The sequence below is a fragment of the Ammodytes marinus genome (genome assembly GCF_949987685.1).
Source record: "Ammodytes marinus genome assembly, chromosome: 15".
In the NCBI taxonomy this organism is placed as follows: Eukaryota; Metazoa; Chordata; class Actinopteri; order Uranoscopiformes; family Ammodytidae; genus Ammodytes; species Ammodytes marinus.
In genome coordinates this window covers 7298328-7325783 of record NC_137219.1, presented here as the reverse complement: position 1 = coordinate 7325783, position 27456 = coordinate 7298328, and the positions used below count along the sequence as shown (strand labels likewise).

General features: G+C 41.1%; 1 protein-coding gene across 2 annotated transcripts in view; it reads left to right on the top strand.

Moving 5' to 3' along the window:
• The first annotated feature begins 7351 nt into the window (after nt 1-7351).
• The window catches only part of plekhh1 (pleckstrin homology domain containing, family H (with MyTH4 domain) member 1), a 31374-nt gene continuing 11269 nt past the window's right edge, over nt 7352-27456 (top strand). The window contains exons 1-12 of one of the 2 annotated variants that reach the window (XM_080042365.1): nt 7352-7608; nt 12758-12947; nt 20768-20830; nt 21856-22005; nt 22084-22167; nt 22493-22574; nt 23227-24011; nt 24366-24444; nt 25895-25986; nt 26090-26237; nt 26724-26860; nt 27042-27152. In XM_080042365.1, the coding sequence (XP_079898491.1) occupies nt 12795-12947; nt 20768-20830; nt 21856-22005; nt 22084-22167; nt 22493-22574; nt 23227-24011; nt 24366-24444; nt 25895-25986; nt 26090-26237; nt 26724-26860; nt 27042-27152 (1884 nt within the window). In that variant the 5' untranslated portion in view covers nt 7352-7608; nt 12758-12794. The remainder of the gene's footprint in view (nt 7609-12757; nt 12948-20767; nt 20831-21855; nt 22006-22083; nt 22168-22492; nt 22575-23226; nt 24012-24365; nt 24445-25894; nt 25987-26089; nt 26238-26723; nt 26861-27041; nt 27153-27456) is intronic. The other variant, XM_080042366.1, reaches the window with a different exon arrangement.

Here is a 27456-nt window from a genome sequence, read left to right as displayed (position 1 = left end):
TCTATTTGTGAAAATGCAAAGAATGCACATTTTAATGGTTTTTAGGTGTCCAGGCCGCATTAGAACTGGTCCTGATTGAAAACCACTGCACCTAGACTCTTCAAATCTGGACTAGAATATCACAGAGAGGCTATACTTTGTAGGAAACATAGTTTCTGATTTGTGAAACATTTATTCTATTTGTGAAAATGCAATAAATGCACATGTCAACGCTTTTTTGGGGTCTAGACCACATTAGAACTGGTCCTGATTGAAAACCACTGCACCTAGACTCTTCAAATCTGGACTAGAATATCACAGAGAGGCTATACTTTGTAGGAAACATAGTTTCTGATTTGTGAAACTTTTATTCTATTTGTGAAAATGCAATAAATGCACATGTCAACGCTTTTTTGGGGTCTAGACCACATTAGAACTGGTCCTGATTGAAAACCACTGCACCTAGACTCTTCAAATCTGGACTAGAATATCGCAGTGAGGCTATAGATTATAGAAAACATAGTTTCTGATTTGTGAAACTTTTATTCTATTTGTGAAAATGCAATAAATGCACATGTCAACGCTTTTTTGGGGTCTAGACCACATTAGAACTGGTCCTGATTGAAAACCACTGCACCTAGACTCTTCAAATCTGGACTAGAATATCGCAGTGAGGCTATAGATTATAGAAAACATAGTTTCTGATTTGTGAAACCTTTTTTCTATTTGTGAAAATGCAATAAAGATACATTTCAAGTTTTTTTTGGGGTCAAGACCACATTAGAACTGGTCCTGATTGAAAACCACTGCACCTAGACTCTTCAAATCTGGACTAGAATATCACAGTGAGGCTATAGATTATAGAAAACATAGTTTTTGATTTGTGAAACTTTTATTCTATTTGTGAAAATGCAAAGAATGCACATTTTAATGGTTTTTAGGTGTCCAGGCCGCATTAGAACTGGTCCTGATTGAAAACCACTGCACCTAGACTCTTCAAATCTGGACTAGAATATCACAGAGAGGCTATACATTATAGAAAACATAGTTTCTGATTTGTGAAACCTTTTTTCTATTTGTGAAAATGCAATAAAGATACATATCAAGGTTTTTTTGGGGTCCAGACCGCATTAGAACTGGTCCTGATTGAAAACCACTGCACCTAGACTCTTCAAATCTGGACTAGAATATCACAGTGAGGCTATAGATTATAGAAAACATAGTTTCTGATTTGTGAAAGTTTTATTCTATTTGTGAAAATGCAAAGAATGCACATTTTAATGGTTTTTAGGTGTCCAGGCCGCATTAGAACTGGTCCTGATTGAAAACCACTGCACCTAGACTCTTCAAATCTGGACTAGAATATCACAGAGAGGCTATACATTATAGAAAACATAGTTTCTGATTTGTGAAACCTTTTTTCTATTTGTGAAAATGCAATAAAGATACATATCAAGGTTTTTTTTGGGGTCCAGACCGCATTAGAACTGGTCCTGATTGAAAACCACTGCACCTAGACTCTTCAAATCTGGACTAGAATATCACAGAGAGGATATAATTTGTAGGAAACATAGTTTCTGATTTGTGAAACATTTATTCTATTTGTGAAAATGCAAATAATGCACATGTTAATGCCTTTTAGGGGCCCAGACCGCATTAGAACTGGTCCTGATTGAAAACCACTGCACCTAGACTCTTCAATTCTGGACTAGAATATCACAGAGAGGCTATACTTTGTAGGAAACATAGTTTCTGATTTGTGAAACTTTTATTCTATTTGTGAAAATGCAATAAATGCACATGTCAACGCTTTTTTGGGGTCTAGACCACATTAGAACTGGTCCTGATTGAAAACCACTGCACCTAGACTCTTCAAATCTGGACTAGAATATCGCAGTGAGGCTATAGATTATAGAAAACATAGTTTCTGATTTGTGAAACTTTTATTCTATTTGTGAAAATGCAATAAATGCACATGTCAACGCTTTTTTGGGGTCAAGACCACATTAGAACTGGTCCTGATTGAAAACCACTGCACCTAGACTCTTCAAATCTGGACTAGAATATCGCAGTGAGGCTATAGATTATAGAAAACATAGTTTCTGATTTGTGAAACCTTTTTTCTATTTGTGAAAATGCAATAAAGATACATTTCAAGTTTTTTTTGGGGTCCAGACCGCATTAGAACTGGTCCTGATTGAAAACCACTGCACCTAGACTCTTCAAATCTGGACTAGAATATCACAGTGAGGCTATAGATTATAGAAAACATAGTTTCTGATTTGTGAAACTTTTATTCTATTTGTGAAAATGCAAAGAATGCACATTTTAATGGTTTTTAGGTGTCCAGGCCGCATTAGAACTGGTCCTGATTGAAAACCACTGCACCTAGACTCTTCAAATCTGGACTAGAATATCACAGAGAGGCTATACATTATAGAAAACATAGTTTCTGATTTGTGAAACCTTTTTTCTATTTGTGAAAATGCAATAAAGATACATATCAAGGTTTTTTTTGGGGTCCAGACCGCATTAGAACTGGTCCTGATTGAAAACCACTGCACCTAGACTCTTCAAATCTGGACTAGAATATCACAGAGAGGCTATACTTTGTAGGAAACATAGTTTCTGATTTGTGAAACTTTTATTCTATTTGTGAAAATGCAATAAAGATACATTTCAAGGTTTTTTTGGGGTCCAGACCGCATTAGAACTGGTCCTGATTGAAAACCACTGCACCTAGACTCTTCAAATCTGGACTAGAATATCACAGAGAGGCTATACTTTGTAGGAAACATAGTTTCTGATTTGTGAAACTTTTATTCTATTTGTGAAAATGCAATAAATGCACATGTCAACGCTTTTTTGGGGTCTAGACCACATTAGAACTGGTCCTGATTGAAAACCACTGCACCTAGACTCTTCAAATCTGGACTAGAATATCGCAGTGAGGCTATAGATTATAGAAAACATAGTTTCTGATTTGTGAAACCTTTTTTCTATTTGTGAAAATGCAATAAAGATACATTTCAAGGTTTTTTTGGGGTCCAGACCGCATTAGAACTGGTTCTGATTGAAAACCACTGCACCTAGACTCTTCAAATCTGGACTAGAATATCACAGAGAGTGGTTTTCAATCAGGACCAGTTCTAATGCGGTCTGGACCCCAAAAAAACCTTGAAATGTATCTTTATTGCATTTTCACAAATAGAAAAAAGGTTTCACAAATCAGAAACTATGTTTTCTACAAAGTATAGCCTCTCTGTGATATTCTAGTCCAGATTTGAAGAGTCTAGGTGCAGTGGTTTTCAATCAGGACCAGATCTAATGCGGTCTGGACCTCAAAAAAGCGTTGACATGTGCCTTTATTTAATTTTCACAAATAGAAAAAAGGTTTCACAAATCAGAAACTATGTTTTCTACAATATATAGCCTCACTATGATAATCTAGTCCAGATTTGAAGAGTGTAGGTGAAGTGGTTTTCAATCAGGACCAGATCTAATGCGGTCTGGACCCCAAAAAAACCTTGAAATGTATCTTTATTGCATTTTCACAAATAGAAAAAAGGTTTCACAAATCAGAAACTATGTTTTCTACAAAGTATAGCCTCTCTGTGATATTCTAGTCCAGATTTGAAGAGTCTAGGTGCAGTGGTTTTCAATCAGGACCAGATCTAATGCGGTCTGGACCTCAAAAAAGCGTTGACATGTGCCTTTATTTCATTTTCACAAATAAAAAAAGGTTTCACAAATCAGAAACTATGTTTTCTACAATATACAGCCTCACTATGATAATCTAGTCCAGATTTGAAGAGTGTAGGTGCAGTGGTTTTCAATCAGGACCAGTTCTAATGCGGTCTGGACCCCAAAAAAACCTTGAAATGTATCTTTATTGCATTTTCACAAATAGAAAAAAGGTTTCACAAATCAGAAACTATGTTTTCTACAAAGTATAGCCTCTCTGTGATATTCTAGTCCAGATTTGAAGAGTCTAGGTGCAGTGGTTTTCAATCAGGACCAGATCTAATGCGGTCTGGACCTCAAAAAAGCGTTGACATGTGCCTTTATTTCATTTTCACAAATAAAAAAAGGTTTCACAAATCAGAAACTATGTTTCCTACAATGTATAGCCTCTCTGTGATATTCTAGTCCAGATTTGAAGAGTCTAGATGCAGTGGTTTTCAATCAGGACCAGTTCTAATGCGGCCTAGACCCTTAACAACCATCAAAATGTGCATTCTTTGCATTTTCACAAATAGAAAAAAAGATTCACAAATCAGAAACTATGTTTTCCATAATGTATAGCCTCTCTGTGATATTCTAGTCCAGATTTGAAGAGTCTAGGTGCAGTGGTTTTCAATCAGGACCAGTTTTAATGCGGTCTGGACCCCAAAAAAACCTTGAAATGTATCTTTATTGCATTTTCACAAATAGAAAAAAGGTTTCACAAATCAGAAACTATGTTTCCTACAAAGTATAGCCTCTCTGTGATATTCTAGTCCAGATTTGAAGAGTCTGGGTGCAGTGGTTTTCAATCAGGACCAGATCTAATGCTGTCTGGACCCCAAAAAAGCGTTGACATGTGCCTTTATTTCATTTTCACAAATAGAAAAAAGGTTTCACAAATCAGAAACTATGTTTTCTATAATCTATAGCCTCACTGCGATATTCTAGTCCAGATTTGAAGAGTCTAGGTGCAGTGGTTTTCAATCAGGACCAGTTCTAATGCGGTCTGGACCCCTACAAACCATTAAAATGTGCATTCTTTGCATTTTCACAAATAGAAAAAAAGTTTCACAAATCAGAAACTATGTTTTCTATAATCTATAGCCTCACTGTGATAATCTAGTCCAGATTTGTAGAGGCTAGGTGCAGTGGTTTTCAATCAGGACCAGTTCTAATGCGGTCTGTACCCAAAAAAAAACATTAAAATGTGCATTCTTTGCATTTTCACAAATAAAATAAATGTTTCATAAATCAAAAACTACGTTTTCTATAATGTGTAGCCTCTCTGTGATAATCTAGTCCAGATTTGAAAAGTCTAGGTGCAGTGGTTTTTAATCAGGACCAGTTCTAATGCAGTCTGGACCCCAAAAAAACCTTGAAATGTATCTTTATTGCATTTTCACAAATAGAATAAAAGTTTCACAAATCAGAAACTATGTTTCCTACAAAGTATAGCCTCTCTGTGATATTCTAGTCCAGATTTTAAGAGTCTAGGTGCAGTGGTTTTCAATCAGGACCAGTTCTAATGCGGTTTGTACCCAAAAAAAAACATTAAAATGTGCATTCTTTGCATTTTCACAAATAAAATAAATGTTTCATAAATCAAAAACTATGTTTTCTATAATGTATAGCCTCTCTGTGATATTCTAGTCCAGATTTGAAAAGTCTAGGTGCAGTGGTTTTTAATCAGGACCAGTTCTAATGCAGTCTGGACCCCAAAAAAACCTTGAAATGTATCTTTATTGCATTTTCACAAATAGAATAAAAGTTTCACAAATCAGAAAATATGTTTCCTACAATGTATAGCCTCTCTGTGATATCCTAGTCCAGATTTGAAGAGTCTAGGTGCAGTGGTTTTCAATCAGGACCAGTTCTAATGCGGCCTAGACCCTTAACAACCATCAAAATGTGCATTCTTTGCATTTTCACAAATAGAAAAAAAGATTCACAAATCAGAAACTATGTTTTCCATAATGTATAGCCTCTCTGTGATATTCTAGTCCAGATTTGAAGAGTCTAGGTGCAGTGGTTTTCAATCAGGACCAGTTTTAATGCGGTCTGGACCCCAAAAAAACCTTGAAATGTATCTTTATTGCATTTTCACAAATAGAAAAAAGGTTTCACAAATCAGAAACTATGTTTCCTACAAAGTATAGCCTCTCTGTGATATTCTAGTCCAGATTTGAAGAGTCTGGGTGCAGTGGTTTTCAATCAGGACCAGATCTAATGCTGTCTGGACCCCAAAAAAGCGTTGACATGTGCCTTTATTTCATTTTCACAAATAGAAAAAAGGTTTCACAAATCAGAAACTATGTTTTCTATAATCTATAGCCTCACTGCGATATTCTAGTCCAGATTTGAAGAGTCTAGGTGCAGTGGTTTTCAATCAGGACCAGTTCTAATGCGGTCTGGACCCCTAAAAACCATTAAAATGTGCATTCTTTGCATTTTCACAAATAGAAAAAAAGTTTCACAAATCAGAAACTATGTTTTCTATAATCTATAGCCTCACTGTGATAATCTAGTCCAGATTTGTAGAGGCTAGGTGCAGTGGTTTTCAATCAGGACCAGTTCTAATGCGGTCTGTACCCAAAAAAAAACATTAAAATGTGCATTCTTTGCATTTTCACAAATAAAATAAATGTTTCATAAATCAAAAACTATGTTTTCTATAATGTGTAGCCTCTCTGTGATAATCTAGTCCAGATTTGAAAAGTCTAGGTGCAGTGGTTTTTAATCAGGACCAGTTCTAATGCAGTCTGGACCCCAAAAAAACCTTGAAATGTATCTTTATTGCATTTTCACAAATAGAATAAAAGTTTCACAAATCAGAAACTATGTTTCCTACAAAGTATAGCCTCTCTGTGATATTCTAGTCCAGATTTTAAGAGTCTAGGTGCAGTGGTTTTCAATCAGGACCAGTTCTAATGCGGTGTGGACCCCAAAAAAACCTTGAAATGTATCTTTATTGCATTTTCACAAATAGAAAAAAGGTTTCACAAATCAGAAACTATGTTTTCTATAATCTATAGCCTCACTGCGATATTTTAGTCCAGATTTGAAGAGTCTAGGTGCAGTGGTTTTCAATCAGGACCAGTTCTAATGTGGTCCAGATGCAAAAAAAGCAGTGAAATCTCCCCTCTCTTTCTTTTAAACAAACTTAATAAAGGTTAAATCAATTTTAAACAGTTTTTAAAGAATGGTTAGACTCTCTTAGATAATCTAGACTAATTAATGTGGCTTTACTGCGGCGATTTAGGGGGTTAAACAACGGAGAATCAGTCACTTCGCCGCTCCTTAAGAATCCCTTAACTTTTCCTTAACTGCCGAATCGGCTGCTGCGAATCAGCTGCCAACTTCAGCGTCGTCGTTTTTTGTGTCTTTGAACATTGGCTGTATGGGATCTTTAATCAATAATATAAAGGCTGGCTCTGTTATGTGAGTATAACTACAAGGAAACTGTTTTTTCCCCCCCTAAAAGACTGTGTTTACATCCTAAAAGAAAAACCCAAAGCCTGCCTTAATGCAATATCCTGAGCAGCTCCTGCACATACAGAGAGAGAGGGGGGCTGACTCCTGGAGAAATTTGATCCTGCAATGGGCCCTTTAAAGGAATATGGGATGAGTCTGTTGAATGGAGCTCAGAGTGAAGTCCCACTGAAGTCTGCGCTCCACAGAAAGCGAAGGACTGCAGAGGGACGCGGGGCGACACACGCCACGAAACACACTGACACAAGGAAATGAATGAGTAAAGAGAGAGAGAGCGGAGAGGAAAGTCGACGAGGACCGAGGAGGAAAATTAAGAAGTTATGAGCCGACGAATTGCGACGAATTACCGGGGAAGGTGTCCGTGAGAGGAGAAAGCCGACTGAGGGGGGCAGGCAGAGACAACAAAGTCACAAGGTAAAGTCTACTGCGAGGAGCTCCGCTGAGAAACCACCAAACAGCGCTGGTTTATCTCTTTGCTTCTACCATATCACTGTTCCTAATGCTCGTGCCAGATGAGACATTTAACCAAGATGCAGAAGGTTTGTTTGGGACAAAAAGCCGAAGCTTGCAGTTGAGTATTTTGAGAGATGTCTGAAGCCTGGTTGAACTTTTTTTTTTCTTTTCGTTTTTTTCTGCTGACCGACGGTTTTACGGGTTACTACTCTTCTGCTAAGCCTTGCGCGTCTGGCACACCTGTTACTTGTGTGGCCTTTTTTGGTCAAAATATTGGCCACACTGCTTGCCCTGGGAATCTCTCTAAAAACATTATGAAAGTTAAATTAAGTTAAGGTTAATTATTAATACAAGAAAATAAAACAACAACTATTGGTCATATTTACATGACTCTAAAGAAAAGTGGGTGGATTTGTTTTTGCAACACATGCACACGTTTAGTTCCTGTCATCATCAGGAGCATCTGCAGAAATCATGATGGTGCAGGGCTGCTCCATACGTCAATCTGACCCCTACTGCTCAGCTGTAAGCTCTTATTGCACACCTTCCCAAGCTAAAGCAAGAAGACATATATCCAGTCTCACAATATATGGTTAGGGATGTCTCCTACTATAACTCAGGAACTCACTCATTTTGTGTGTGTGTGTGTGTGTGTGTGTGTGTGTGTGTGTGTGTGTGTGTGTGTGTGTGTGTGTGTGTGTGTGTGTGTGTGTGTGTGTGTGTGTGTGTGTGTGTGTGTGTGTGTGTGTGTGTGTGTGTGTGTGTGTGTGTGTGTGTGTGTGTGTGTGTGTGTGTGTGTGTGTGTGTGTGTGTGTGCAGGACAGGACAGAGGAGAGAACTGCAGAGGTAGATGTTTACACCTCAGCACAGAAGAATGTCAGAGCCTGTATTTAAGGCTGAGACTGATAATGAGTGTGTGGTCAGTTTCTGCTCAGGCCTGTCATTAACCTGAACTGCATGGGAGAGAGACCTATAGCTGCTGCAGGTTTGCTCTGCTGGCAAGAAGGCAGGACTCAGGAGGAGAGGAAAGGAGGGAGGGAGGAAAGAGGGAAAAGAGGGAGGGAGGGAAAGGTGCTGCAGGAGGAGAGGGAAGGGAGCGCAGGAGAGTTGGAAAGTGAAGAAGTGTTGCAGAAGTAGGAGTGAGGCAACACATAAGATGATAAATAATAGGAGGATAAACATGTGGTATATTCATGATTTCAAAAGTAGGCTTGCATTGGCCTCTGTTGTCCATTAATTAATGTCTCATTTGAGTAATAACTCAGTTTATATGGCTGTTTGAATCCTAATTATAACAAGATAACATACAATCTAGGGAAAATGCTGTTGTTTATAGTGTTTTGAAACAGTCTCCTCATGCACCAAATGATGTTAACCCCTATGTTTTCTCTCAGGAAAGAAATGTCTCAATAACTGGGTGGCTGCATTGGAAATATCTATCCTTTTATTTATAGGACGTCATCCCAGCTGTAGGTGTAACATGCATAGCCGGGACCAAAGTTTTGAAGCATTCATTTCAACAAAAGTGTTAGGTCAGTCTGACCGGATGGGAGTCGACAGGCGTCCTCCTTTTCTTAAACATATGTGGCCGCCTAGGAGAAGATAAGGCAATATTTAAGGCACCCATACTTGACTCCAAAAGCTCTCAGATCATTTGTCTCTGTCCCTTTCTGCCACGCTGACCCAGATTTACACACACACACACATGCCCCTGTACTGTTTGATGGGAAGTTTTTTTTTACTTATTTTTCTATACTTTTCTTTTTTCCGAGGGGTGGCGGGGTACATGCCAAAATGACGGGGAAGCCAAGTGGGACCACGGCAGAGACAACAACAGCAGAGATTTGAAATGTCTGTTGGGAATTATATCGCCCAACCACCTAATCACTTACATCACCGCAGCTGCACGCTCAGCAGTGTGTCAGTGTGTGTCAGCGTGTGTGTGTGTGTGTGTGTGTGTTTGTGTGGGTGTGCACACGTGTCTGTTTTCAATCTATCTCAGTATCTCCATCTGTGTCTGCAAGTGCTGAAGAGTTACGAGTGGCTGGCCCGGGGAGAGGGTGTGATTGAGGCAGGCTCTCGTTAATGAGACGACGGACCTGAAACGGACCTCAAACCTTTGTGACTGAGAGGAGCACTAGCCCGTCCAAACCAATTCTACAAACGATCCCTGATAACTTCCACATTTTTGGTGCATATCAAATCTCACTCCGTCTGAGAGGAATAACGCAGTAAAGCTGTCAGTGTAGTGAGTGGAAAGCAGTTGTCGGCGATGGCAGGCGTAGAAACGATCCTGCTGGGAGCGTTGCGGTGGCGTTTCCATTCAGTTGTCTTCCCCCCGGTGTTTGCTCTGGCCTGCTCTGCGTGCAAGTTCTCGCAGCTCCGTGGAAGCTGAGAAGCTCACAGGGCCTTCGTGTCAATGTGAAGCCAGGAGAGGACTCGCCAGTCTGGGCTTCCACACCACCCCTCGCCCGCCCCACTCCGGGTGGCCCATGTCTTACCAAACCATGCAGATCCTGGAGACCATGTTTTTTCTGTTGTTGGCTTTTATCCCACCCCCCCTCAACCCCCCTCACCTGAATGTTTCCAGCATTGGCATCATTGGTCAGGAAGACAGGCAGAGAAGATGCTGCAGATAGAGAATAGCACTTGTGCGATTGTATATAACAGTGGACTAGAGTGGAAAACTCTTCTGCGTTTCTATAAACCATCCCACAATGGAGGGTTATGCTCATGCAAAAGGGAGAAAATGACTCCAGTATAAATCTTTCGCTGTAAGAACAAGCTGCATTACTCCCACACACACACACACACACACACTGAAAATGACCTCATTCTTGACAGGCTGGCGATGTGGGGTGGATTTTATCCTTATGCACTGCGATGCAGAGAGGAGATGTGGCTTTTTGAAACCTCCGCTCGCCTTCTTTTCTCATCACGCTCCGTAGAAAGTTTTTAACCCGATGAGGGATTCTCATTTTAATTACAACAACACTGTTGGCGCATCTACACATCCAGGTTTTTTCTTATCAGTAGAATCAACAACTGAGCACTCCTTGAGCTGCTGCGCCAGTGTCGGGGGGGCGACACAAGTTTGTAAACTGAGAAATACAGAAAGTTTTGTGGAGCTGATATATGCTTAATCAACCTTGTGTCAACTCATTTGGCAATTGCTTGAATGTGACCGACATTCATTAATATGAAATAGTTACGCACTATAGCTTTAACTTTACAGTTGCTGATTATTATATTTCCTGGCATTGGTTGGCATGAACTGTAACAACCCCCTTCATGTCCAACAAGCCAGAGAGTGCTAAAGGAATTAGCATGGCAGTGCCAAGAGTGTTTAACCATCAAATGGCTTGTTTGCACCCAGCTGTTAGCTCTCCTGGAGGAGGGCCTGGCCTTGTCCCTCCTTGCTTACCTCAGTGTGAAGATATATTCAAGTTGTGTGAATACATCCTATGCCAGCATCCTTTTCTACTTGACCTTCATCCCTCCATTCTGCCCCAGAGAGAGCTGTCGGTATCTAGACCTTGACTGCCCAAGCTGGTCACAGCGGTCGGCTGGCGAAACCTCCACATGCATGACTTCTGTAATTTTGTTTGCTAGGCCTGTATTTATGAGCACGCTAATTGTAGGGAGTGCCATGGTGCAGTTATAGCCGCTGGACTTTGAACGTCTGCTGCTGTTCTGCTGACTTCTGTCTGTCTGGCTTCACTTCGAGTCTGTCTGTCTTGCTGTCCAAATTAAATGCTGCTTAAACTTTTTGAACTTCCTCAAACTTCCTTTGGTTTCATTCTTTTAGGCAAACTTTCACTCAAAATGTCAGACATGTCAACATCACCGCTGGGCTATTGTATGTTACAACCCCAAAGCTGATTGTTACGGCCGCTTTTATCTCTAGATAATAAGACTTTCATTGAGTTCACACAGTGGGGCCTTAACCTTTGTGAATGAGCCGCTGGTCTGTCCTCCTCAGGTAAAAATAACCTCAGTGCCCCAGTTTCCCACATTCAGCACTCGGCCCCATTCATTCTCACACATTCCTTCCTCCTTTCTTTGCCGAGGCAAGCTGAATGCCCCCCGCCCCCCACTCTCTCTAGCTGTGATGGGACTGTCATGCAGAAAGACACTATTGTGCTGCGCGGGATCCTGTTTCTGTCTTGCCTTGTAATTAAGAAGGGATTGCACTGCGAGGGAGTTGTTGGTGGGGAGGGATGGAGAGCAGGGGATTGGGTTAGTAGGTAATTTGGCCAAAAAGCAGAGAGTTGACCTGCTTTGTAGTTGGCTGGCAGGTCTGGGAGCCGGCACGCATGAACCCAACTCCCCCGCCGACACAGAGCCTCCCCCGCTGGGGTTTTGTTCAGTGTGTGTGGGCATGCGAAGAGAGAAGTTGCGGCTTTGGAAGTCTCTCCTTGCCTTGCGTTTGTTTCTGTGTGCAGAAAGTGTGCAATAGGCCTTCAGTATGTATGTTTATCTTTGTGGTCGCATGTCATGGAGAAACGGAAAGTGAGAGGAAGCTTTCATTGCACTCATGTCACGGTGGACTCACCATTAGTGTGTGCTTTACTCACATTTCCTCAATGAATCATGGGAAGTGTGGTCAGCGAGGAGCATTTATAACTGTCCACTCACTTTCTTTCCTCCTCTTGTGATGTAAATGACTAAATAAACTGGGCCACGTGTGGAAATACAATCACTGGGTTATTTGTGTATCATCATACCTCTAATGTGTCTTGTTATTGGGAACAGAAAGAGTTATATATTAAAGGTATAGATGACAGTTATAAGTTATAAGCCAAATTAAGTTGCTTTATCGGTCAATTAACACAAAGCTACATTGACATGTGTCTTTTCCATATCCCCTGTCACACCACACTCTAGAGGAGGTCCTCACACAGGATCAGCCATAGTACTGCACTCCTAGAGCAGTTTTTGGGGTTAAGTGCCTTGCTCAAGGACACAGGAATGATAGAGATGGTAGCCCATCTTTCCTCTATGCCATCCTCCCACCCTATATAACTTTCCCAATAGTCAACATGATAGCCAACTCAAATTACACAAACCATACACATAACTTATAAGCTTGTGTTGTCTGTATTTTTAGTGCATTCTGAGTCCAGAGGCAGAGCTCTGTCCTGGCCATGGCTGACGTGCTGGAGAGTGGTGGAGGTGGCGGTGCGGGAGCTGTCTGCGTGGCCAGTGTGGACTGGCAGAAACGCTGCATGGCTCTGGAGATGCAACTGCTGAGGTTCCGGCTGCAGGCGGGGAAAATCAGAGAGCTGCTGGCAGAGAAGGTGAGAGAGAGAGAGAGAGAGACACAGAGACACAGATACACAGAGAGATAAAGAGAGAGCCGTCATGAATGGGTGCCACCGCAGTTCAACCAACTCATGAAGTTCAAACTTGTGTTTAGTGGAGATTCACACCTCCACTAAACACAAGATACATGTATCAAAACATGTCGCAACACGGAAAGAAGTTGTTGGTAAAAACGAGGTAATTTTAAATATATCCAGCGGCTCATGGTCAACTTCTTAATCCTATAGTTTACTACCATTTTAAAACATGGTTGTCGTTTTAATACCAGGTGAAACAATCCAATCCTTATGAGATTAATTTATAAAATACCCCAAAAACTTTAAAGGCTAATAAGTGCAAGGAGAGCAGCCCAGCCATTGTCCTCAGTAACTACCTCCAACTGCTTTTGGGGGAACACAACATACCCTAGCCAGATGGGAAAAATAGTTTTTCAAAGGGGGTGTCTTGATTCCAGCCTCGGAACTAGAAGCCAGACTGTATTCAGAAAAACTTCAATTGTGCTCACTATCTCAACCCTTGTGTCAATACCAAGAGCTTGAGACTGTAGACTGAAGAAAGATTTGACTAGTTCATTTTAAAGCTTTCTCTTTGTTACCATGATAACAACCAATACACATAGAGAGCCAAAAGGACATGGTGTTAAGTGCAAGTGGCTTCAAACAAGTTAATGTGATTTCACCGGCTTCATTCTGCCTAAACTACAACATGTGCTACATGTTCAACTGATAATGTGTGCTGACTCTGATTTGGCATCTGCACAATGTGAAATGAAGTAAATGTGTGGCTGTTTAAACTTGTCATGCCACTTTGATCTGCACACATTATTCCATGCCACCAGACATTCTAACCAAACTCTGTGCAGATCTCACTGCCTCATCTCCTTACTCTTTTTCTTCTTCGGGCAGTGTTTAAATTGTTAAGTGTTTCATGCATGAGGAAACAACCAAAGCATGCGATTCGCTCAGAAACACAGGTGTGGATGAGTGTGTGTTTACGTGTGTGTGTGTGTGTGTGTGTGTGTGTGTGTGTGTGTGTGTGTGTGTGTGTGTGTGTGTGTGTGTGTGTGTGTGTGTGTGTGTGTGTGTGTGTGTGTGTGTGTGTGTGTGTGTGTGTGTGTGTGTGTGTGTGTGTGTGTGTGTGTGTGTGTGTGTGTGTGTGTGTGTGTGTGTGTGTGTGTGTGTGTGTGTGTGTGTGTGTGTGTGTGTTGTGTGTGTGTGTGTGTGTGTGCAAAGACAGAGTTGGTCCACTCATACTGTGTCATCAGAGGTTGGCTACAGTTTCGGCCAAGATGAATATTTAACATTGAACTCATCACTACTGGTTCTTCCCCTCAAATCAGGGGGGAAATAACCACCAGCCCGCAGCCAAAATGCTTGTAAAGCTGTGGCTGTTGTAAAAGTCCGACTACCACACTCTTTGGAAAGTAATCAACTGACATCAGGAGCCTCAGCTCTGTTCTGGAGATTTGTTGGTAAAAGCGTGGAAGTGTTTGGATTAGAGGAAGGAGGAGTGAGTTTAGTAGCAGAAAAACTCTTTCTGCCTGTCTTCACTTTACCATACTTTTTGATATTTTCTTTTTGTTGTGTGTGTGTGTTTTTTTGGTAGATTTACAAGTGGTCCTACTTTATGGACTCAAATAGCTCGGGGCTGCCTTTGTTTGGAGTGTCACAGAGTGCTACGCTTTCTGTATCATCTCTACTTCTGGAGCGCTGGAGTGGTTCATTCAGTCAGTCAGCAGGATGTTTACAGTGCAAACATGACCCTCTGTCTGATACGAGCAGGACGACTCCCTGCTGTGTCCTTTGCCAGCTTCTGTCAGACCTCCAGCTCGTCTGTTAGATCCCATTGCAACACACACTCACGTTTTATCTCTTTTAATTTTTAACTAGGACAAAGCCAATGATAACATGCATCTACATGGAGGATCTAAACAAGCCTAAGGGGATTTTCGCAAAGTTAGCGCCATAACTGATCGTCTACATTATTACTGATTTATTTTTATTTTTTTACATTCATTTGATCAGGTGATATTGTGTGTTTTTCTTCTTTTAGTCGTATTGTTTGCACCCTATTGCACTGTCCTCAGGTTCCAGAGGAGCCTGGAGCCAGATCTCTGAATCCAATTTGTTCAGCAATTCTGTTGTTGTGCTCAGTGACAGCTGTTTCCAACGACTGGAGAAGAAAATCAACCAATCAGAACTGTGCAGGGAGGATACATTGGTAAAGTGGTAGAAGTGTATGCGGGACAGATAGATCATATGCTATTGGCTGGTTGACTACTTGGAAATGAGCAAGAGGATACGAGGAAGTTGTTGTTGGTCGTTTATTTTCGATTTAGTTGGTCTGGTTGGTCATTTTCTTTTGGGCAGAGAGCTGCTTATTTTGCTGTCGAAGCACAAAGAACTGGTTCGATGGGCATTGGCTACGAACCAGCCGTTAAACTGCCTTGGTGGAAATGGGGTGCACAAAAAGTGATTCACATATGAACACGTACACAATCGTACTATGTTAGCTCCCCGTTTTCACTGTAGCCATGATGCCAAGAATAGGAGGGAGCTTAAGCTTTCTGAAAATTGATTAATCACTGTCCTTTCACCTTCGCTCGCTCTCTCATGAAACCACACAAGTTAATACCCAGCATGCACAGCATTTATTGTCAAATGTTCTTTTTGGCCATGTTATAAACGGGCTAATTAATCTCTCTCATTTTCTCTCACGCCCAGTCTCATAAACATATAAGCATACAGACACACACACACACACAAACATACACATACACACACACACACACACACACACACACACACACACACACACACACACACACACACACGCACACAAACATGCACACACACACACACACACACACACACACACACACACACACACACACACACACACACACACACACACACACGCACACACACACACAGCGCTAAGCAGGGTTTAAGTGGAGGCCCATGCTGCTGAGTGTGTTTTTCAGATTTTTTTTTCTGAGGGGGAGGGTGCTGAGTGACTACTATGCCGTCATGTTATTGCTGTTTGGAAAGTCTGCTTCACGCTCTTCATCTCCTCTCTTGCCAAGTTAGGAGTGTTTTACGCATTGACCCACTTTGGTATGGAAAAACATGAAAAAAAAAGTTGAAGTGGTTGCCTGTGACATGGCGTTTATCCCCAGAGACTGTGAGTGAGGGAGAAGTAAGAGGGAGAGATAGAAAGAGAGAGACAGAGAGAGAGAGAGAGAATGAGATGCCTCATTTGCCTTGTGAGGAGTGTAACAGGACGATCTCTCCATTTAGAGGTTTAACTGTGGATTAGGGAAATCCAAGCGACAGCCATCACCTGGTGGCCTATAAAAACAGAAACTTCTCCATATATAAAAAACTTAGAGATTCTAAGAGATTAGAAAGGTGTCTAGGAGAGACTATTCTTAATTTTCTGTTTCCCAAGTGACATGACATCAATAAATAATGTGGCCTAATGATACTGAAAAATTGTTCTACTTTAAAGTCAAAACATCCACTATGAAGCCTGTCAGGGATGACCTTCAGTTTTAGAAGTTTACAGCAACAGCTTGATATCTTAATCCTCCAGACTGTTGGGAAATACAGCATAGAGTCAATCTATTGGGAAAGTTTGCTTCAAAGTTTCTCAACATATTTACTTGGGTTTTCCCAGAAGCCTAGAAGAACCTTAATTCAGGGGAATTTTCTTCTTCTTCGATTGGGTTTCCTTTTCATCCCTTGGATCATCTAATACTGAACAAATGAGATTAATCTCTTCCATAAGCCTCACATGGTTGGAAGAGCTAAAAGAGTCAGGCAGCTTGGAGGCCTGCAGCAAGGTCACTAGGTTCACATTTGTGTGTATAAACATTTATTTTCACGAGAGGATTTGTTTGGATCAGCTCCTTTCTCAAAGTTCAACTGTCTAAGTCTGTTGGCCTTTGTGTGTTACCTTGTATGACTTCTTTATCAGCTTCCTCACTGACTCAAATACTTTGTATCCATATCTATTTTCATTTTTTATCAGAAAGTACTTGTTGGAGTACTGTTTTCCAAATAAAGTGCAGATATCCAACATGGTATTCACACTGTTTGATCCCATTTACTTTAATCTTTCTCTACCACTGCAGCATTCCCTTTACTCTTATCCGTCCACTCTCCCTCCCTCTTTTGTACAGGGGTTTTTAACATTTAATGATTGAGCTGGAGTCATTTATCCATCAGCTGTAAACAAGGGTAAATGATTAAAGTCTAGAGGCAGGTGGAGCACTCAGTCAACTGATATTTTAACAGTGAAGTGAACCCACACTTAAGAAGAAATGCAGTTAATTGCACTTGCCATTTTAAGTTGTTAAAAACACACAATTAATTAAACAAGAAAATATAAAGTAAAAAAACATTTTTTAAGACCAATAGTTATATTTCCCAAACTTTTTCATGGCAATCGGTTTCCTAGATTTCTTTAAGAAAAGTCAACTTATGAAACTTTACAGTAAATATTGGAAACCTCTTTGTCTACCCTCTCTACTGTTTGAATTAATACACACACTACAAAGGACAATTAGGAGAAAGCAAAGACCAGTTTTACCATTAGATTTTCAGATGACGGATTGAAAAAATCATCGGGGGAAATCTAATCTACAGGATCAGATCTCAGATCTGTGGCAGTAACAGTAAACAGTTCTCTGTTAGCTGTCTGGGAAGCAGATAATCTGGTGTCCGTAGCCTGCCCTCATCTTATCTCCACCTCCCTGGATGTTATCTGTCCCTCTGGAATCCGCACTAATGCAGAGGGGGCAGAGTCGATGCTCCGCTTCCCTACAAGATTATTCTGCAAAACTGCAAAAGGCTGGTGATATTCTATATTTTTGTTATTGTCAATAAATCCCAGGAAAAGACCAAATCCAACAAACGCATCAGTCTTTCTCATTACTTTGGAGGATGTCTGTGACTGATTAAATATTTAAAAGTGGGTATAAAATAGTTTGGAATTTGAAACTGTAGTTTTCAGCTACAGTTACTCAAACAAGGTTCAAATAGTGCCTTTGTTGTGGACTATTTTTAGCCGGCGATTTTGAGCTCCATTGAGTATTTAGGACATGTAGCAGGAGGGACATGTCTTGTATTTTGGATTGACTCCAAATAAACTGGCCAATGGCAATGGTAATGAGAGAACATGTTATACCCAGTGTAACAGTGTGACTGAATGATGTGTTGGAGGTCTGTGGCACAGGGGAATAATCTATATCAGGCTTTGGCTACAGACTCTTCTTGTTAGCAAGTAAAATAAATTAAATGTTGGTTTTGAGCATTTTCATGGTATTTGTTTCAAGTAAGAAAAATGCTGAATATCACGAGACTCATCCTTAAAGCCAATATGTACAGCTTAGACTGCTACACCAAAGTTTAACGAAACCTGATACCCACCTCATCCATTTTCAGCCTTCTCAGCAGCAGAAGCTAGTGTGTTGCACTGTGGCCTGACAGATGCTGGATTGCAGACATAGCTGTTTCACGCCTGCTCCATGGCTCAGACACTCAGGCCTCAACAGTTAGACTCTGCCAAAACTAAACAGACAGAGATAGACTGAGAGATAAACAGACAGCAAGTCAAGTAGTCAAGTCAGTATCCACGTCTGATAGCCTTAAGGTTAAAGGAACCAGTATGTTACCATCAGGTCATTCATTCATTTGAGCAGGAACTCAAGGCCCAAGGAGGTACTTCTACAGTCACCAGGGGGTAAATAGCTAAACTAATTTGAAAACTTAGAAATTCCAGTTTGATAAGAAAATATACAGTACATTGACGTGTTATCACGTGTACCGGCAACACGACATGTTGCAATTGAAAGTTCAGAAGCGTACAGAGAAGTCTAAAGACTAAGCTAAAAGGAATTGATAAATGTCTGAAATGTAAGCTCAAAGCATAAACATAAAGCTCAAATAGTTTGCAATAAGTTATCTATAAAAATAAACAGCTAAAGTGATGGATACATGGTTAAAAAGATAGTTTTAAGTATTAGATTAATGGTGAAGTTGCTAAAAGTAAAGAATATACAGTTCCATTGTTATTGTTGTAAAATGTAGCTTAACAAAATGGATAAGCTGTTGATATGGCTAAAAGTAACTAAATGGTTCAAAGAGTTGGCTTAAGGTAATGGATTATTTAGTGAAATAGCTAAAAGTAACGGATACGTTTTTGAAAGAGTTAGCTTACTTCTGCCACCAGCATTACGAATGCAAACCAACCATGTTAAAGATATATGTATTTTTTTAAACTGTATGAAAACACATAGGTATTAGTGATAAAAGACATCCATTAAACACCAAATGAATTTATTTGGTATTAATGATGAAGCAGTTCTTGAGTTCATGTGAGAGCACCCTATGGGTATAGTTCTTAAAAAAGATAGTAGTACTAAAAAAGATTGGTAAACACTGATAGACAAATACTGGTCTATTATTCTTTGCACACTTAAACCCCAGTTGTGATGCTAAAGCTGCTTTCTGTGTAAACTGTGTTGGAAGCTTCCCAGTACTGATATGACCAGTTGCTCTTTTAAACTTGTATTTTGCCTCGTGCTTAATACTCTGACTTCCATGAAGATAATTTAGGACTAAAGGCCTTTGTTAGGCTGTTTGGAGGCTTTTCCTGATGATGACCACTTCTCACATCTGTTCTACGTTGTGATTTCTAAGTTACTTTATATCACCTTAAGTGCTTACTTCCCTTTACTACTTTTTGGTCTTTCAATGGCGGACAAAATGCTCTTTGCTCTTGGCTCAAGCTCCTTTTGACTCACACAATGAAGGCCTTTGACCTTGGGGTGAAGAGTCACCCACCACTAACCATCAACATGCGCTTTGGCTTTAGTGAGTGTTAATCTGGCTGCAAGGAAGCGTTCATATGTTGTGAGTGGTGCATTCTGGGAATCAGGGGCCCTTTATGGAGGTGACGGGCAGGGAGACGCAAAGAGACAAAAGGTAGAGGAAACAAAGATGACGGGAGGAATTCAAATGCATCTCTCAAGCAGAGCGAATCCATTAGTATGTTTGTTCTCCTTTCACCTGGGTCACTGGACACAGAAGAAAGGGAGTCCTGTGGTGTGTGTGTGTGTGTGTGTGTGTGTGTGTGTGTGTGTGTGTGTGTGTGTGTGTGTGTGTGTGTGTTTTTGTTTGAGTGGCTTGCTGAGAGGGAGAGTACTTGCAGATGTGTGCATACTTGCAGGGTGGACACTAGTGTTTGCCTTTGAAAGCATGAGTATGCATGCTTGCACAAAAGGTGACGCAAGCTTGTGCACACATGCGGTGGCATTCTTCTGCTATCACACTGTTGTTTGACCAGCGGTAATAGTGTGAAGATGTTCAGCCTCCTCTGAGGGACTTTCTGCTGCTTATGTCGTTGCCCTTCTGCTTAAAGGTCTATTCTTTATTAAACAGACAAGTTTACATTTTACAGAAGAGTATACATCTTGTGTTGCTTCTTCTCTCTGTCACTCTGACTAGGCTGATGCTTGGCACTCTTTCCTTCTTGGTTCATGTAATTCAAATGTTTCTTCTGTTATGTAACTAATTTAGCTGTTTTTAAAATGCATATACAATAATGATTATGAAGCATTTGGTGTGTCTGCTCTGCATGCCTTCTGAATTTGTGGTCCAATCTGCGTGATAGATGGCCTTTTGAGACAGGGAGTGTTCCTTCTCTTAAATACAGTTCAAATAGAAACACTAGAGGATCAATTGGCCTGTGTTCATCATAACCATTTGAACTTCTTTGGTTTCTATTCTAGATGCAGGAGCTGGAGCAGAGGGTTATGGAGTCCGACCAGCGGGCTGAGTGTGCTGAGAAACAGGTATTTAAAAGATAATTCTGCTTTTGGAATTTTTTTAATTTTATAAATAAATATAATGCATTTTAAAATCGAACACAGGCTTGTTAATGACCTGCTTCCATTTCTACCCCCTAAAACATTGGTTTGGCTGAACTGTAAAAATGTTTTATTTGCTCTGTTGGACCATGTTGTCTCTCTTTTGCAAAGTTCTTTAATCTCAGCAATTACATAAATGACACAAAATAAGACTCAAGCTGTAATAAACCAGATTTATCATTTAAAAAGTAGAAAACATTGAGTCAAATCAACAATTAAACGTAATCCTTGTTAATGTAAAGGCTGCACTTTTCCCAACACACTGAGTGACTGAAAGAAATCACTCAAAAGAACTCACTGTTGACTTACTAGCTTTTTTTGTGAGCTTTCAACTGTATCGTACAGTCTGATTTAACAATTAGAGTTTGCATCATGTGAGGATTCAAAACGCCATGCCTTAAGAAAGTACAGTATGTATTGTTTGAAATATCTGGAAACGGCCTGTTATGGGACCTACTATTTAAGATTTTTCTTTTTTGTCAAACTGCAGTTTTCAAGATCAAGAACTTATGTGCTCAACATTGAGTAATGTAAGAGGAAATCCTTAAATTGGCTTTCATGAAGTTGCACTGTCACATTGGACTGTGTGCTTTTTGTTGAACTCCAAACCACTAAGAAGGAGTCAACCTCTGATGTGGTTTAAGGATACAAAATACTGTACACATATGACACATACTCTTGTCTGTCCATGTTGTGTATAATCGCAGATTTGCTGTCATTACTGGCTGCTCCAGGTGTTTTCTCTAGGTGGTAATTTGATGGTGCCCTTTCTTTAAAAACAAGGAATACCTGAGGGCTTATAAAGATTTTTTTTTTCTTGGCAAAAAAGTAACCTCAGTTCTCTTCCTGGCTTTGCTTGGGTGCCCATCAAAAACTAAAACTAACCATTGCAAATTTGAGCTTTCTTTTGGCTGTGCTCGTGCATTCACTCCTGTAATTATGCATTTCAGATCCATGTCATGGAAGAAAAGCTGAAGTCAGCAAACATACAAACCAGTGAATCGGAGAGCTCGTTGTACAGAAAGTATCAAGACCTGACTGGTCAGGTTCAGGAAAAAGATGCCGCGATAAAGAGATTAGAGATGCAGCTGGAGAAACAGGTACGAACATCAGATAAAGAACAGAAATGTCCATTTATGTTCATAGTCTCAAATAATCCTTGTTTTCTCTCAATACAGATTTTAGTCAGAGCCCAGGAGGCAAAGGTTATTGAGGAAAAGGCTGCCAAGATTAAAGACTGGGTCACCTTTAAGCTAAGAGAGGTAAACTCACACACAATGATTCACTGCTGGCTGAAGTTAGAGCCTCTCGGAAAGCCCTCACTCTGCTGAGAGACATTATCTGTGGCATCAAGGGATGCCTATAATAAAACGTGTATAATCAACAGCTGTTGATACACTTTAGTTTAATCTGCAAACAGTTAAAGAATTTGAAAATGCTATTTATAACTGTAGAACCATGTACCCGTAGCACTTACTTGAACATTCTAATCACACTATCAGCTTAAAATCAGGTCAAAACACACTTGGTTGATACTGGTTTATCTGACGTGGTTGTGGTTTAAGACGTGTGTGTGCTTTGTCCCAGATGGAGCAAGAGAACCAGCAGTTGAAAATGGCCAACCTGAAGCAGACGGAGCAGATCATGTTGCTGCAGGACAGACTTCAAGGTGAATACACTGGCATTTGAAGGTTGTAACTCCTGCATTTGATGTCATTTAAGGCCCAAAAAATCATTGTCACAGTACCCCTGGAATATGAAGTTACTTGACCTTTTCTTTGCATCATTTTCAGACAGAAAGCAGCATCTACAAACAAACAATTTTCTCTAAGCTTTCTTGTCTTTTGTGACTAGTTTGTTTTAGAAAATAAACATTTATAAATATGACGTATTCATTTACATTTAAATGTGTGATATCATGGTAGCCAGTGACAAAAAATCAATTAATAGGAAATCAATCATTAATTCTAACAGCCGCTGGGATCTTCTCAGCTAATTATAATTGCAGGAAGCAGCTTAGAATTGTAAATGACTATATTTTAGTTGTTTAGCTATGGTTAGCTATGGCTATCTAACCAGCTAGCTTCCACTTGATATAGGCTCGCGCTGTTGCTTAAGCCATTGCTTTGGTAGCAGTTGCTGCCTGCTTCCGAAGAAATACACATTTAAGTCATGTAATACACACATCTAAGTCATGTAATATATACGTGTATATATATTTTTGGGTAAATGACTGCATGTAGACGAGTAGGAAAGTGATGTATTTGTTGTAACATATTCCAAGAAAGAGACTGACTTCTTGGTCTTGTCTTTCCTTGCAGTTCTCTTAGAGAAACCTGTCTCCTCTGTTTCCCCTGCCACCTCCCCTGTAACGGACACCCATCTGGTGCCCAACAACCCGCTGTTTCCTCCCAGCTGCCCCGGCACACCAACTGCCAGCAGCCCTGTTTGCATCAGTGGACCAGAGCTCCTTTTGGGCCCAGAGAGTCACCTGGGGAGGGGCTCGGACAGAGATAACTCCTCTGATGAGCTCAACAGCAAGTTCCGCTCTCAGTGCCTTCACTCATCCTCTTCCTCTTCATCTTCCTCCTCAAACTATGAGATGGCCCATGGACCAAGCTCCCCAGAGTCCCTCATTGGAATAACACCCAAAAGCCCGCTACTATCGCGCTCCCCCTCTACCAACAACCCCTTCCCCAATCCTATGATCCACCAATCGGGTGCTAGTATGACGTTACCCAAGGTACGGACTCCACTCACCCCTAGAGACAGCATCCAGTTGGTCAAGAAGCACTACAGCCAGCCGCAGCCCAGCCTGGACAGACTCCACCACCTCAATGTTAACATAGACATCATGAGCCCATCCTCCACTTGCTCCACCCTCAAGAGCACGGGCACATCCACTTCACCATTCTCGCAGGTGGTGGAGGAAACGGACATTGACGACGGGCTCCCGGACGGCATGGATGGAGTGGTGGAGGGCTCAGGGTCACAGGAGCTACCCCAGGATGGAGTCTCCTTTGTGGGACTCGCAGAAGAACTGGAGCGGCTTGATCCAGAGCTCCTGAAGCCGCCAACGCCTCCCCTGCACCGCTTCCCTTCATGGGTATGGATGAGAGACCAGAGTTATTCATTCGACTTCTGCATGTGATATTTAATGCTGTTAAAACACATTTTTTTCAGTCACCGCCCAGGGCTAATTTGACATTTTGGGAAATGTGCTTATTTTCTTTCTTGCTGATAAGAAGATTGATACTGATCTGTTTCCCTTGGTCATTGTGCTAAACTAAGCTAATCTCATTATGCCGGTACAACATACAAAACGCAAATAAGCCTATTTCCATTAAAATGTTTATTTTGCTAAGTTCTCAGTGCCTAAATGCTGTACTATCTGATGCTGTTTATAATGAATGTTAAAGTGAGTAAAGAGGAATTTTAATGGCTTTGTTGATTTCGGCAGGAGAGTCGGATCTACGCTGTGGCCAAGTCAGGAATGAGAGTATCGGAGGCCTGTCCTGGAGCCAGGGGCCCTGGACGAGGTGAGTCCCCACCAAACAAGAAAGTAGCCCTCCACTCCTTCACATCTTCAAGTCCACTTTTCATTCAAAGTCTATATAGTTCATGTAATGCAGAGAGGGAGACAGCCATAGTAGTGTGTGTGTGTGTGTGTGTGTGTGTGTGTGTGTGTGTGTGTCTGTGTGTCTGTGTGTCTGTCTGCGTGAGCCTGGGTGGTGCAGGAGACGAGTCAGTGTTGCGAACTGACATGTCAATCAGCTGATGTTAACGCTGCCACAGAGATGTGTGTGGTTGGTTTGGATCTGTCATTGCCGCCTTTGATGTCACTTCCTCTGGCCTGAGGCTCCACACACCTGCACAGGTGTAGGCTCCTCTTCGTGGGAGCCCCCACACACGCACACACACACACACACACACACACACACACACTGTTTAAAGAGCCTAGAAAGAGCATGAGAGGGGAGGAGGTGTAGAGGAGCTGAAGGGCGAAGCTGCTTTTTAATCAGTTGCGATGAAAGGACACGGTCTGGGTGCAATTACCGCTATGCTTTTTCTGTCCCGACATCATGCATTTTGTCAGGCTGCAGACAGCGAGGTTTGACAGCGTTTCCCGACTGCCAGGTACACGGAGCCGACTGCCAAGTGCCTGTTGTGCATTAAGTCATAGCTTGCTCAGCTCATTCAGCTTCCTCTCATGCTCGTGCCTCAAGGTGCATCTGTTGATGGAGCACTTTGTTCTCTGGCAAAGGGAACACTGTGGAAATGTTTTATCTTGGATTTTATTTTTAGCTCGATTTATCTTCTTGAATACTTAAAAAGCATAGAGTCCATCTGCAAATGTGTGTAGATAGATTTTATATGATTTATATATCTATTCTATGACTAAGGGTGTTTTCTTTCCCCCTTTTCCACTAAGCAAACATAGATAGGTCATTCTGATTGTAGTAATGTGTAACTGTATTTGATTTGGATCAGTAAATGCTAATAAATAAAATGGGCTGAAACACAGTTAAACAGACCCTGAGCTGTTTGGCAGCTATTTGAAACCCAAGGTCAAATAGTTTCGAAAGAATTATCGGTACGGTAGTGTAGTTTTTATGAGATTTTATTTTTTAATCATTGTTTGTGTTTGTTATCCTATATTTGCCTTCGTATTGAGTTGTGTGTTTTTGCATGAAGACCAAAGCAGGGAAAACTTGAAGCTTAATTTAAGTGAGACTGTCTATCTTACCTATAAAAGAAGGAGAATTCAAATAATCAAATTTTTTAATTTTATTGATAACTCTTTAGTTTTTGCGCTGCCGATACACCATGTGTAAGTGTGGACCATTTAGGCCATTGTTTAACAAAAGTTTCATAGTCTCACTTGAAGCTATAAATGCTTTGCTATCTGGCACTGGCCTGTTATGCATGTGTTCATAAAAAAAACATGAAATCAAATTCTGAATGTATGTTTTCTTGTATATGTTGCAGGATCCAACTTACCCCACTATCCAGCGGCAGGTCCGTTCACCCAGTTGATCTATAAGAATATCAACGTACCAGTCTATACCACACTGAAAGGGGTGAGTTAAATGTTCTTTATTACTGTGTGCTTAACTTCTATTGCAGCTACATTACATTAGGTGGTGTTTCACATTATGTTACTCTTCCAATTGCCTGTTTTAGAAAGCCACTCAGATCAGCAGTGTACCTCTGCCTGATGATGACTCTGGTTCTGAGGACGACAGCGGTTCTCTGGCCAGTTTACGGACGTCCATCCTCAGCCCGGACAAGAAGGGCAGCGTCCCTGAGAGCCCGCGGGCCGTCAAGAGAGGTAAAGTTGTGCAGTTTATAATACAGGGAAAACTGTGTACCTCTAAAAGATCAACATGTCAGGAACCAGGACAAAATGCTTTCTTTAAACTGGTTGACAAATCAGCCAGACAAATTCTGGATCAGCCTAATAGTGAATGATTTTATCCGAAAACATGATCATAACCAAACTAAGGTGCACAGTTGTCAATGTGCAGCAACAAATCCAAAGATCCTGCAAGAGGCTGCATTGTCAGTAAGGAAAGGTCAGCACTCGAGATATTCACCACTTCAGCTCCATGCAAAATACCTTCTGGAATGCATTACGCAGCACGTACTGATGATATATAATAGTGATCTTAGAGTCTGGCTTTTCCATTTAAGAGCCTTCTGGCTTGAAAGACCTTTTTTGCTTGCTGGCTCTCACTGTAAGACATCAATCACGCGCCTCTGGTGTACCTTTTCTTACTGTATCGTGTGTACGTGCCGTCTCCTGTTCCCCCTTTAGGTGTGTCCATGTCCTCCATCAGCTCAGAGAGCGATTATGCCATTCCTCCTGATGCCTACTCCCTGGACAGTGACTACTCCGAACCGGAACATAAAGTCCAGAGAACCTCCGCCTATTCCTGTGAGAGCGCCGGGCCTGTGAGTGGAGTCCTGTATTTAATAATGGAGGCCTTTGGCTGTTAATTACTATCAAGATGTGTGACAGTGCCGGTAAAGTTTTATTATCGATGCAACTGAAATGCAAACTCAAAATGAATCATTTAAGTGAGTCAAGCAGTCCGTTATGTGTGAATAATCCCTGTGTGTATTGTGTGTGTAGGAGATGCTGGAGAAGTCTGGGTACCTGCTGAAGATGGGCAGTCAGGTTAAAGCCTGGAAACGTCGCTGGTTCATCCTGAGGAATGGAGAGATCCTTTACTACAAATCACCTGTGAGTGTGTGTCTCGCCGTGAGCCTTCCTGCCTGCCTGCCTGCCTGCCTGCTTCCTTCTAAGGTCTTGCTGTCTGGACAGGAAATATTGCACGAATATTTCAAAATGTTGTGCGTTTATGTGCAAGATAGCCTTAGTTGAAGGCATGTGCACCTAACCGCTAACAATGGTGTCACGGCATGTGCATTAACACACACCTTTGATCACTGCAATTACTAACTTATATGTATGGATATAGATTTGGAAAGAAAATGAAGATTGTTTTGTGTGTGTTTCGGTGTGTGTGTGTGTGTGTGTGTGTATC